The 14,026-nt window shown below is 40.0% G+C and overlaps 1 protein-coding gene across 2 annotated transcripts; it reads left to right on the top strand.

Annotated features, from left to right (window-relative positions):
- Positions 1 to 4,561: 4,561 nt before the first annotated feature.
- Positions 4,562 to 10,796, top strand: cmtr2 (cap methyltransferase 2). 2 transcript variants are annotated; one of them, XM_072380480.1, is made up of 3 exons: positions 4,562 to 4,593; positions 5,660 to 6,916; positions 7,709 to 10,796. In XM_072380480.1, the coding sequence occupies exons 2-3, from the start codon at positions 5,669 to 5,671 to the stop codon at positions 8,759 to 8,761; spliced, it is 2,301 nt and encodes a 766-aa protein (XP_072236581.1). In that variant the 5' UTR covers positions 4,562 to 4,593; positions 5,660 to 5,668; the 3' UTR covers positions 8,762 to 10,796. The 2 variants fall into 2 exon arrangements, with proteins under 2 accessions (XP_072236581.1, XP_072236580.1); XM_072380479.1 differs by lacking the exon at positions 4,562 to 4,593 and having other exon boundaries at positions 5,498 to 6,916.
- The last annotated feature ends 3,230 nt before the right edge of the window (positions 10,797 to 14,026 follow it).

Genomic DNA, 14,026 nt, shown 5'->3' on the forward strand with positions numbered 1-14,026 from the left:
CTGCTCCGGCATCGATCTCTCCCTCCATGGAGACTGAGTCTGTGACAAAACTATCTTCATGTTTAAGTGTGTGTGGATGTGTGTGTGTGTGTGTTTTATTCTTTACAATAAATTGTTTCATCTGACATTGTTAGTAAATTTGAAGTACGCTTCTGCTGACGTCGTGACAGTTTGTCACTTGTCACAGTAAATTCTCTTGTATCAAAAAATCTGACAGCTCACAGATGTTTGTACAACTAAAAATGACATCAATTAACATTCAAAGGCCTAAAGCAACTATCAAAACGAAACACGTAGTGAAACATGATAAGAGAGATGTGGCTTGGAAAAAAAATCATATAATTAAAAGTGATCATTGCTGATGTTTGTTGGTCAGAATGTAGTGCGATGCAGTCACAGCACATCATTGTTGAATTAAAAGCTTTTTTTATTTCAGTTTAAACTAAAAATTTACATTATCGCCTATAAGATCTAATCTATAAGATCTAATGTAGGACTGTTGTGTAGGAATGCTTGGTACCTTGAATAAAATGAATGTATTATGCGTATAGGCTCGGGAGAAAAAACTTTTTGATTTATTGTCTTTTTAAATATTTGAATAGTTCCCATTTATTGGCATGGAAATGACTAATAGTGTTGAAGCAGTTTGACAGCCCATATAAACCACATGGAAATTATGCTGCACACATTTAAGAAACATAAAATAAAACAATAAATAATCTAAAGATGATCTTTAGCTTATGTGAGGTGAATGTTTTAAATGCCCCCATTTTAGCTCATTTTCTTGGTTCTTTTACCACAGTTTAATGTTTAATTGACAATATTATTATTATTATTACTCAGAAACAATTCATTAAAAAAAACCTAAACCCAAACGCGACTGTGCTTCCGTTGAATGTGAAAATATTCAAAATGATTTACACAACCTGTCCATAAAAGAAAGCATTAGAACAGCGCCTAAAATGTTTATTTCCAAGAACATAGAAAGATTGACACTCAGTGTCTGTCACGGTGCCAATGGTTAATTGGTTGCTGTTGTTGTTTATGAATGGAAGACACCTGCCCACACAAGAAGATTTGTGGCTTCCTCCCCCCCGCATCCCTTTTTCCTTTCTGCAGCAATTTTTCCCTGAAGACTCTTAATCTGTATCTTCAACAGAGAATAAAAACCTTAAACATAAATGACAGATGGCTTAATTAACTGCTGAACAGCATATTCTCGTGAAGGATTATTATAAGATTCTTAAACCAGTGTACACTACTCTCACAGCAGAATACACTCTGCACACTTTTCTTCTTATGTTATTGCAGCATTTCTTTTTTAAGAAAAGATGGTTTTATCTTGCAGGGTAACTAATACAAAGTCAACCCATCATAGTTTAGTCGGATTGCATCTTTACAGTTTTGTTTTTTCCTTTATCATTTACCCTAACACTGAAGAAGACAGTTGAGTGCCATTACTATCAGAGTTCAGAAGGTTTGGATCGCCAAACTGAAAAGTCCTCTGTAATGACAGTAACTTTGCAAGCTGCTCACCAGGCCTGTGAACGCAAATGAAAATGTCATATTTCTTCATTTGCTTGTTTGCACTGTGAAAGCTGAGTTTGTGTCCACCACACCAGCTGTGATGTGCTTCATATATTTTTTCTAAATTACAGTTTTATCTCTTTTCTCACTGTTTCAGAGGATCCATCTTTCATGAGTGAGAGAGATGAAGAGGGTTTGTTGTCAGACAGCAGCTGCAGGAGAAGAGAGAATGACTCGTTTGCATCGTTCCTGTGTCGCATTGACAGAGAACAGATGTTCACCGTGATTGCTGTGCCGTGGTTGTTCCTACTCTACCCCTCATCTAATCAGAGATAAAACATTACTGTCTTCCTCAACTCTCATCCTGTGCAATGACTCCCAAGCCACTACTGTTACAAACATCCATCATTTTAAGGCTCATTTAATTACTTTTCACATTTCACCATATAGAGAATGTTTTTTTCCTCTGTCGTATTTTGTGTTTGATATGAAGATTGCATTCTGGGTATGATTTGCATCAGGGATTTGTCACACATAACTACAGACAAAGCACAGCTGAGGCTGGGGTCACTAGTTTTTGTCTCAAACCAAAATAACAAATTGATGTTGATAATGTTGCAAGATTTGGTTTTATCCTAACATTTTATCATCTAAATCACCAAAGTAAATGGGAAACATTCTCTGTTGACCACGGATCCACCATGTATCCTTCGAGTTGATATACTTCAGTCCAAAGCTGCACATGATAAAAGGACTCACTCATTCTTTAATTACTCAGGAATTATGCAGCATCTGGCAAAGCACCTGCTTCAACAGTGACAGTGTCATCAGCAGACCAGCTTACATGAAGCATGTTCACTGAAGTGACAGCGCTACAAGAGCTACGAAAAACAGACAAGTGTGACATGACAAGACAGGTATGAAGAGAGTCAGAATGCAGTGTTTTTAGTTGACAGACATACTTTTTTCCCTCTTAGTAAGTGTAGAGGAGCACAACCAGTATAGACTAGAAGCAAGCAAACGTTGTAAGAGATAGTCTGACTATGGACACCTTAATAATCATTCTTACTCTTAGATTTCCATGTGGGTTAAGATATTACATCAGAGGTGTTAGCACAAAGCTTTGCTTGATGCTTCTCCTTCTAAACTACACATTTTCTGTAAAAGAATGTGTTGGGGTGCCGATTAGCTCAGTGGGTTGAGCTCACAGGCCTAAGCTCCTTGATCCAGTCATCCTCAGTTTGAGTCCCAGCTCAGGGCTCTTTGCTGCATGTCCTTCTCCTCTCTCTCACCTTTTGCCCCATTTCCTGTCAAGCAACGTTCCAATAAAGGCCACCAGAGCTGAAAAAATCCTAAAAAATAAAAATAAAAATTAGCCCAGTGCTAATTATTTTGTCTGCAAAAGTAAAAGAATTGTATTTCTCTTACAGTCCAACTATTATTTAAATGGTTGCCTCATATCTCAAAAATACAGTCTTCAGACTAGGCCTGGACGAGAGGTCGCTGTTATGTGACCACCTGAAAGATTAACTTCCTCCACTGACTGAAAATAAAACTGATCATGTTTTATCAGCAAAGAAGTTAACAGAACTTTCTAACAGGTCGTAAAATGTATCATTAGGCTTACAACCCTGACCAAGATCACGACAGCAATGCACAATGAACAAGGAGTTTTATTAATCTTTTTACTTTACAGGATTTCAGTGATGTGGAGCCCATGAAGTGTCACTGGTGATTCAGTTTTATCTTGTGCATTTAACATAACAACATGAGCACACGGGATAATAATTGAAGTGAACAAGTAAAGTTGTTCTCTCCTGCACACAAGATTTTAAAACATCATCACTCATGTCACTTCAAAAGTTATATATGCTGATGATGAAACTGGGAAATTACAATGGTCTTAAAGTTAATCTAATTCGAATTTGATGTCAGAAACTTGTTTCAAAGTTGGGGCATTGGCAAAAAAAGACTGTAAAAGTTGTCTGATGCTTAGAAAAACATACTACTAATCAGGTTACTAAGCAACAAAACATGTTAAAAAATGAAAAGATGTAATCAAATATGCAACATAATATCATCAAAATATTCACAGACTCTAAAGAAAAGTCAAGGCTGATAACCAGTGTTGAGCGATTGTGATCTTTTGACCCGAAGGCAGCATTATATTAGAGCAGACACCTTTCTGCTGTGGAAATCAGTGCATGGGTTCAGAGACTGTTCTGAAAGTCATTCAACTCTGCATCCAGAAATTCAAATTCAAGAAAACTGACCATTCTCTGGACCCAAGCACTTTAAAGATCATCTCAGTCCTGTGGACTGATTAATAAAAATTATTTTTTAAAAGATCAAACGGATGCTTGGTCAGTACACAGATTACACTAATCTTTAACTATATGAACAACATAAACTGCCATCCAGTCAAACTTCTTTAGGGGAAACCTTTTCTTATTTCAGTAAGGCAATGTCAAACCACATTCTGCCCATATTTCAACAGCATAGTTCTGTAGTGATACAGTTTAAGAGCTAAACTAACCTTCCAGCAGTCCAAATCTGTCACCCACTGAAAACATTTGCCTCATTATAAAGCTAAAAATCGGACAACGAAGTCTCAAACTCTTAGGGAGGTGGAAACAGGAGAAAAGGAAACCTTTAACTTTGAAACCCACATGGTCTCCACAGTTCCCAAACACAGAGTGCTTAGATGATGTAGTACAGTAGTTAAGATCCCTGTGTGTCAAGCTTTTCAAAATATGTTGCTAATATTTAAAAGGAAAAAAACAAACATTTAACAAAAAACACCTTATACGTTGTCCTTTGCATTATGTTTTCATGCGTAGTCGCCATCTTTTTGTGAAGCTGGCTTGTCATTGCCAGCGCCGTTCAAAGAGATAGATAATATAATACAGTAATTGGAAATTGGCAGAAGCGTTTGATGCAATTTAAAGCTCAAATTTAAGAGATGTTCCTTTAACAAAAGCACCGCCCACTGTTTCTTACGCATGCGCACATGTATTCTTAGTCACGTGAACTGGCTGTTCCGTCTTGTATCAGCGCGTCAGTTCGGTGAGTTTGTGACCAATGTTTTCAGGTTGTTTTGTGTCTTATCGGCAAACAGCAGAGGCCCGAGGAGACTTGGCTGTGAGATTTGCCGTTTTGACCACGGCGTGTGGGAAAATTGAGCCACTGCAGGTTTTAGGAGACACAACACTACAGCTCTGCGCTGTAGGAAATGTCCAGTTTTGGAGAAACTTTAGTGATGACAGCATGTAGCAGATTTTATAGCCCAAAAGCATGAATCTGCATAACTCGGCTAAGCACTTTGATGCATACACTCCCTGGTTTTTTACTGTATCACTGATTCAAGTGGAAGCAGAAGGTTTTGCCTGCAGACTGAGCAGGAAACACATCCACACACCTGATTTGGTCAAATGTCACGCGGTGTTTTGTTCCAGCTGTGGAAGTCCAGTGACTGATTATTTCTTTAATTTCCCATTTTAGGATCCCGTTGCTGTTTGGATATCTTAATCTGAGAGCAACAGCTTTTACTTAAGCAAGGCAAGAAATCAAGGGCAGTGATTATTTTCTATTGCGAGTCCATAAGCATAATTGTGACACCGTGTTATCAAGGTCCCTGCATCCTCTGCTGGTGTAAATGTACTAAGTCTTCTTCTTTTTTTGGCTTATTATTATTGTTATTGAGGACATTTCTAACTGTCTTGGTGCTGAAAAGGATACACTGCATGTAGTAACTTCTTTCTCAACTCTGATAGAATGCACACAGAACCAGGTGAGCTCTGAAGGTATTTTGAAAGAGAAAGTAGGTGGTTTAATACATTGATAAAATAAGTCATCTCATTGCACTCGTATATAATACTCTACTTTCGCTCTATTCAGAACTCGCTCTGCACACATCAAACAGAGATTTATGACACAAACTTATACTGAGCTGAACCTCAGTATAAGTCACGGCTGATTCCTTTTACTTTAATGAGGATGGAATGTGTCTGTGCTTTCTAAGCATGACACATGAGCGCTTTGTGGTAAATTGTGTCAAAATGGAGAGAAGGTGATGCCTGTTTCCCTTTTAATCATTGCATGTCCACCTCTTCGTGTTGTTACCTCTCAACAGGTGTGGAGGATGAGCTCAGGCAATGGCACCAGGAGGAAAGCCAGCAAGCAGCAGCACTTCAGTGTGGTGGCATCTGACCCTGAAACACTGGCGGAGATACAAGGTCTTTTTAGCAAAGTTAGAGCCTATGTGAAGCCATCCAGCGGCGAGTGGAACATCCCCGACCCGAATGTTGCTCTCCGACACCCAGCGCAGGAGCACCAGCATCTGCAGGAGATGAAGGCTTCTCTGAACACTGTGAAGAACCGGCTCAGTGACAAGAACGTACAGGTGTGGCATCAGCACACCAACTCCACCAATCGGGCCGGGAAAGTTATAGCTGCCGTACGATCTGCTGCCAACGCGGAGATCTGCACTCAGGCCTGGTGCAAGTTCTACGAGATCCTGGGAACCTTTCATCTTCTGCCAGAGGAGGCTCTTCAAAGCGGAGAGCTGAACACAGTCCACCTGTGTGAAGCCCCAGGTGCATTTATAACTGCTCTTAACCACTACATGAAAACTAGTGACTCCACACGATACTGTGACTGGTGCTGGGCCGCCAACACTCTTAATCCCTACCATGAGGCCAATGGAGGGAGCACGACCATCGCAGACGATCGGTTAATCGCCAACACGCTGCCCTGGTGGTTCTTTGGCTCAGACAACACCGGCAACATCATGATCCAGAAACACTTGTTAGATCTGCAGGCGTTTGTGTCGAACATGCGTCGAGTTGATTTGGTGACGGCGGATGGAAGTTTTGACTGTCAGGAGAACCCTGACGAGCAGGAGGCCCTGGTGGCGTCACTCCATTACTGCGAAGTCATAGCTGCACTGCTGCTTCTGAGCCCCGGTGGATCCTTTGTACTGAAGATGTTCACCCTGTATGAACACTCTTCTGTCTGCTTACTGTACCTGCTGAACTGCTGTTTCCACTCTGTCAATGTCTTCAAACCTGCAACCAGCAAGGCGGGAAACTCTGAGGTTTATGTAGTGTGTCTGAACTATGACAGCAAGGAAGCTGTGAGGCCCCTGCTGTCAAAACTGATTCGTAATTATGGACCGCACCTGGCTGACAAAGAGGCACTTTTCCCCAGATCTCTTATCCCAGAGTCATTTCTGCAGCAGCATGGAGAGGTGTCCTCGTACTTCCACACACTGCAGGTGGAGACGATCACAGAAAACCTGCATCTGTTTGAGGGAATAAGCACAGAGCAGAGGCAGCAGCTGGACCACATCAGAGACTGTGTGGCTCACGAATACCTGCAGCGCTTCCATGTAAGATAACTTCACAATGTGATCATTAAAAACTGAGTTATTTGAACAAATAGAACATTTCTACAATCATTTAATTCCCCTTAATATTAGCAGTAATCACACATTCTCTAATAAGCTTAAATTTCAGTTTGTTCAGAATTAATGGCATTCCCGTCAGCTTCAGCGGTACTTTTGTGCTAATTAGTAAATGTCAGTGTGATTTAAATGAAAAGGGTGAAAGAACAATGAAAGTGAATGAATGAAAGAACAAAGATGAGGCGATGAGACCAGGGCATCAGTTGGTTTGGCTTTGTAACTGTTGTCCAGTTGCTTTCTTTCATGCTATTATCATCCTAAAGTAACAAAACAAATACAAACCAAATAGAAAATGCACTAAATGAAAAAAACTAAATTAGATAAAAAAACAGTCGAGTACAGTTGGTGTTTTACTAACATGTCAAACTTAACAAAGTAGTTAACTTCATATTGAAGGACTCGGCATGACTACATTTGTCTTCTTATCTGTTTTTAAAAGATGTATTTAGTTTGTTATGATTATATATGAGACAAAACATCTAATATGTTGGAAATACTCATAATGATTGATTGTGTTACAGTCTGGTTCGACAGCTGTACCAAGAAGGGAGACAAAGATCTGCAGATATCTGAGCACTTGATAAACGGCAATAATCTCAGATCATTTTAGTTGGAGACTATGATCGGTACTTTTTTAAATCAACACTGGTGCCAAACATTTTAGCCGACGAGACGAGTTCATCTAAACGCCTGAATATGACCTTGTTTTTTGTTTAGGTGACCTTTCTTCCACGAAGCCGATGGATCTCTCGTAACGCTGTGAGTCCTGCCTGCAGCACCGTTTCGGCTGGCCGACCTCAGGGACAAAAGAAGCAGACGGGCTCCTTCAATGAGCGCAGGGAGTTGCAGACCCTGAACTGGAGGGAGCGTATTGAGAGGAGCTGCCATGCTGCCTGGATAGAGACGCACTGCACTGAGGACAGCGGGACAGGCTGCGTGCTGGAAGGACCCCTGCCCAGCTGTCATGTTGACTCATGGTATGTTGTTATTGGGGCTGCACTACCTGCAGTCAGAAACTCTCCATTCTGTGATGGGGTCATTTTAAACCACTTAAATGAAGCCCTGATGGACACAGCTGTAGACTGGACCCATGTGCCCCCTTGTGGCTCTTGCCAGGTGACTTGCGCCGCCTCCATATTGTCTGAGGTGGCGGGTCTTTGTGTCCACAAAGCTGGCTCTGTGGGAAACAAGAAGAAAAAGTGTCTTGTGTTTGGCAGCCGCTCAGTTTGGGGTGACTGTGGGAGCCAAGTTGGGGATTTAGTCTTAACATTCTGCGCAGAGCCTTCATTTCCTCAGAGAGGCGGCATCTCGCTGCACGACGGGGAGCCGCTGTATCAGCAGCAGCTCTTAAGCTGTGTCGTGTTTTCCCTGCAGACTCTGAGCTCTGGGGATGCACTGCTGCTGCCTGTGTTTTCTGCCCTCACCCGTGTCTCTGCAGCTGTTGTGCTCTGCCTGCAGGCATGTTTTCAGTCAGTCTCCTACAAGTGTTCGCCCCCCTCCAGTACGGTTGGGGTGGTTCTTGTCTGTGTTGGCTTTTCCCCCGAAGCTGCTGCCCGAATGCATCCAGTTCTGACTGACGTGCAGAGCAGCATGAGTCAGCTGTTGAAAGGAGACGAGGGGACGGGTAAAACTCAGCCTTGTGGAGGTGACAGCCAGGTGCTGCAGTTTGTTCCCATGGAGGAGCTGCTCACTGGAGGACTGACGGAGTTTCTGTGGGCCGTGAACTCTGAAATCATTCGACAGAAGCTGCATCTGCTCATGCAGCCGTAGTGCAGTTTGGTGAGCTGTCACTCTGCGATACATATTCATGTCTCATCATGTTGCAGAGCACTGCTCAGACTTCCAGCTGTTTGGCACCAAATCGTTTCTGCATGCAAAAATCAAGAGGACTCATCTGATTAAATATTACTCCTTTATGATACAATGCAACAGATTTTAAGAGGATCAACATTTGGCAAAGCAAGAAATATCCGTTTTTCTCCTTTCCTCCAGCCATGTGTCTATTTTACTCACAATTCATCCTGACTTACATCCTGACTTACTCCCTCTCTAACTGCTGATCTTTTCACAGATATATTGGTTTTGGCATATAAATGAAAAACCTGTACAGTGTGCTGAAGATATGCAGTTAAGCCTGAAACTATTTATTTAGATATCATATGACCAATAGGTTCTTTCTTTTTGTTTTACATTTTCTTATGTCCACAATGATTTACAGTTTCTCAGTAATCGATATCAGAGCCCTGAAGCTCGGTTCATGCCTCAACATCAGATTGACGCAGAGTCTATGGAGCCTACATATGTGACCTGAGCTCGTTCCCTTTTTTCATGTAACTTTTCAGTTCTTAGACTACGTAGAAAGCTGATAAATGCTAAATAACTATAAGTTTTATAAAAGGAAGGTGTTGGTATGCAGAAAGTGGCGTTCAAAATGAGAAAACAGTTGCAGGCGGACCAATGGTTTATGTGTTGGCGATACGAGCGAATAACAAGTGCATTAGATTTGAGCAAAGTTGCCGTACCGCGTGGACCAATCACAGCTGCTGGGCTCTGAAGTCATATTTTTAGGGAGGTGCACGTCAGACTCGGGTGGTGAAGGCCACGATGTCGGGTACAAACCGTAGGCTCTACAGTGATCTGACGCTGAAGCATCAAAACCAGCTTTGCTTGCCTTCACAGCAGTTTAAGAACCGTTTTTTGTTGCTGTGATGGCAAATGAAGGCTTTCCAGTTTATTATTTTAAAATGATATTAATAATTTTATGTTGATTTTAGAAGAGATAGAAGAAACTTATTAGTCAGAATTTGGCCTCCAAATTTGTGTTCAAATCTGAATTATTTTAGAAATGGGGATGAGTTGATTTTTCAAATGTAAAATGTGTTTTTCAGTTATTTGTCTCGCCAGAAAAGTTTCAATTATCCATTCAATTCAATCCATTCAATGATAACTTTATTTAAACGTAGGCTACATCTGTAACAGACTAATCTGATTTAATCTACCTCACTGCTGTTTAAGCAGCACCCTTAATATTGAACAAATCCATTCATCGATTTAGTTTTTACCCGCTTAATCCAAATTAAACAAATTCAGCCATTTTATTCATGGTTTCATTTAGTCTTTCATACACAACTACTGACAACCTGCAGGCGAGAACAAAACTGATGGTCCAAACATCCAACACATGAAAATGCTAATTGATTTCAGTTCTTGATCAGCAGAAGTCATCCATGACTGAAGTCTCGAAGGCTTTTAAAGAGACCAAATAATCAGTAATCCAACCCGCGGCACCAAACAGTCACAGATATTTGGAGTTGAAGTTTACATCACAGAAAGCCTGAAGTTTACCCTCAAGTGCCTGTTGTCTTGCAAAAGCACATTATTTCATTAAGTGAGACTTTGGTGGGAATCTGTAAGCCACCGTGATTCTTGGAGCTGAATCGCTGTTAAACCAATTAATTTCTTTTGTGCCAAGTGAGGGAAAAACTTTCCGGCCTCACGTAAGGGGAGCAGACTGAGCGCACTGGAATGTGTAAGTTGTCATGAAAGTCTGCGCTGCAGGGGAGGCATTGATGGGGGGAAAAAAAAAAAAGTTTTTTATTTGTATATTCTGGTTTTCAGTGTCGCTATAATTTATTTTCTTACTAACTTAATAAAAAATGTGCACTGATTTGACGTCTGGTCCTTCTTGACACTGCTGACGTGTGAATATATCTCCTAAAGATGTGAAAATGAAGAAATCTGCTTATCCTTGGATGCTATAGGGGCAGGCCAGGTGTCCCTGCCGAGAGTCTTTAATTTTTATTTCCTTTAAATCCCCAAAAAGAAGTTGAAATCTCTTTCTCTCAGATTGATACAATTTGCTGCAGTTTAAGACATGTTTGGGTTTAGTATCTCATGTCTACATTGAAATGGAAATAAGTGTTATCAGATACCAGAAGACTGTCGGCTGCTATTAAAATGTTGCATGAACAGGCGAATTGATTTTTAAACTGATAAAATTTGTTTTAATTTCTATGTGGAAGAGTTCAGATGCAACAAAGTGAGCTGGTTAGATCAGACATTTGATCCACCAAAGGAGTTTCGCAGTCACAGCAAAACAACATGTGGGTTGTGCGTCGCGTTACCATGACAACCATCCTTTATGTGGGTTAATCAGACTGGGTTGTATATGATCTTGTCCTGATTTGCCGACAAATCTGTTCAACAGCCTACTGCTGGCATCTGCTCTAAGACACACTGAGCCTGTATGTTATAGAATATAAAAGTTTAGAATATTATATCTATCATCTTATTCAGTTCAAAGTTTATGAGCTTTGTGAGCAGCTGTTATGATAGAAACAGCAGGAATGAATAAACTTTAGTTATTTCTTCTGGAAGCGTCGTTCTCCTGCTTGATTGCAGAAATGGTGCTACAACCTGCCCTTTTTATGAATGAAATAATGGAGTCGTGTGATGTGTGAAACGCAGATTTTGTATGAGCACACACAGAACCTTAAGAGGAAAGTCTCAGTTAATGAAGAAATAACCTCCCAGGAAAGGTTTAGGTTCTGGTGAGCCAGCCAAGACTGGCTCTCCTGAACATGTTGGTCAAATAGAACTCTAATATAATGATTTCTCTTGAGTCTGATTGACTTGATGTTTAACTGCAGTTCAGAGTTATTGTCAAACCATAAAAATCATCTTTTGCACTCAAAACCCACCAGATTCTTACTTTTTTTGTTGATTAGTTTGATACCTGTGGAGTTTGATGTTGTGGATTACAGTTTTAAAAATGGGATCAGAGGGTTTATCTCTGTGTGTATGTGTGTGTGTTCCTGAGGGAGAACTTGGGCTCTGCTGTGCAACAAGAATGTAATCCGTTTTCAGTGTTACATGTTTTTCTGACCTGTCCAAATATCTGTACAAAACAAAGTGTTGTGTGTTTGTGCATATCTGTGTGTGTTATGTGATGACAGCAGTCTAATCTGTGGATGAAGTAATCAGATGGTGAATTGGTGTGAACTTTGAATGAACTCTGACTTTATTGTGCGTCAGTTTTCCAAATGATGTCGTGTCAGAGCGAATGCACTGGAAACATTTAAACTCTATTTAATGGTATCAAATGTCACTTTGTGTAAAGCCACTTTGGCTTGACATTTTAATCGCTAATATTCAGATAAACGGAGAAAATAAACAAATACGGTTTATTGCTATTACCACAACTATATCACGATTACGCAGAGAGTCAGTATTCAACTGCATCTGTAATTTCGTCAGTCTACAGCTACAACATTTTTTCTTTTGTTGCTTTTTACATTGAATTTATGGTAGATTGATACTAAACCCAAGAATGTGATTATTTATTAGAATGCTGTCATATTTGGAGTACTCAAAAATGAGTGTCTGATTCTTTTGAAAACTCCTAATTTCAGCTTTAAACATCACTGTAATGACTGCCGGGGAGCTGCAGGTAAGTTATCACCATATAGTGGGAAAATGGGAGATGGTCAACATCTCCCACTCATGCTCCAGCAGCTGCCAAATTAAAGTCCTCCTATAGCCTGTCAGACCATTCCTGTTTGCGATCTGACATTTTCAGCATAAATCAGTTGCTGCAGCTTTCAAGATGTCACCTATGTGTGCTGACACAGCACTCCTGATGTCTGATAACTATAAGAGAAAACCCTTTTGTTTTCCTGGGATTAAAATAATTTACCAGTCATTTCAAGGTAATTAAGTTTGTTACATCAAGATAATGTGATAATTATCTTGTGATGACAAGAATAATTTCAAGCATAGCCCTTCTCAGTCTTCATAGATTGATGATAATATGAGGAAGATAACTACATATATTAATTCAGAAGAGTGTTCAGAGTATTTGTTTAAGGTTTAAGGTTTTTGAAGGGGAATAAGCTCAGTAATGTCCACAGTTTCACATAGTTTTCTTGTTTATACATCTTTGCAGTAATACTGTGTTTTAATGCCACATTTGGATCGTTTTTCTTCTGTTAGCTTCATTGTCCTTCAAATCTAATTCACATTGATAACGTTTGCTGCCTCTGCAAAGATAATTCCAGCTTTAGTGAAAAAGTTTCTGACTCTCTTATCGTATAATATCTGCAAATGGTATCAAAGGAGATGCTAATAAGTAGTTACCATATTGTAGAATTAAGCTCTGGACGTGTGAAGCATGTCATGTATGAAATAAATCTTTATATTATGTGATGATGGTTTATAACCCCTGTTTGTACTCAGATGAGCTCATCATGTTTTCAGGTTTCTCCTCTGTTCTGTGAAAAATAAGCACAGTTTTACTCCATCCATACCAATAGCGCAAATAAGACTCGTAACATCTTACTACTTGACTTGAAATCTTGATTGCATCTTTGTCACTTCTGCAGAAGCTGAAAGTAACTGCTTTTGTGGGAAGTTAAACAAAAGAGAAAGAAAACATTTCTCTGAAACTGCTGAGAACCTGAAAACAGAACTGAGCCAAACTTTTATTCCAAACCCTTGATAAATGATAAAGGTTCAGAGGATTTATGTAATCTGTTTTGTACATATCGGCAACTCTTATCAGTGTAATTTTTGTTTCCTTCTTTTAGACTATTTTTGTATTTGAGTGTCTTATTTTATGGGTACATAATAGCGAGAAAGTCAACCAATCAGGGCGCTTGAGGGGACACTGTAGCTTTGAGTTTGCATTGTTCAAATCAACCATAGCAACACATTATATATGTGACAACTGATATTGAAGTCATGGGGATTTTAAAGGTCATGTGTGACTATGCAAATGGAAAGATAGACTCATGCTGTATACCCATAGTGGGAAAGCACATCCACTCCAGATTTACGGCCAACATTCAGCTCAGTCTTTGTGATAATGTCCTTTTTATCCATGCTGGAGTGTTGAAAACCAAACTGCAACACACATCTTTTAGACTGTACTGTAAAGGGACTTGTTACGGTTTCATATGTACTCACTGAGGCGGTATAAGTGAATAAACAGCAGGAAGGCTTTTTTTTTTTTTTTTGCCCTCCCCTTTCCAAACACAG

The sequence above is a fragment of the Leuresthes tenuis genome, unplaced genomic scaffold, assembly GCF_036924035.1.
Source record: "Leuresthes tenuis unplaced genomic scaffold, fLeuTen1.0.hap1 SCAF_2, whole genome shotgun sequence".
Taxonomy (NCBI): Eukaryota; Metazoa; Chordata; class Actinopteri; order Atheriniformes; family Atherinopsidae; genus Leuresthes; species Leuresthes tenuis.

Excerpts from the sequence above, each read along its gene's own strand:
- cmtr2 (XM_072380479.1), top strand. The coding sequence starts at position 5,600 with ATGCCTGTTTCCCTTTTAATCATTGCATGTCCACCTCTTCGTGTTGTT. Across the intron at positions 6,917-7,708 it reads AATACCTGCAGCGCTTCCAT|GTGACCTTTCTTCCACGAAG; the intron begins GTAAGATAACTT and ends TTTTTTGTTTAG.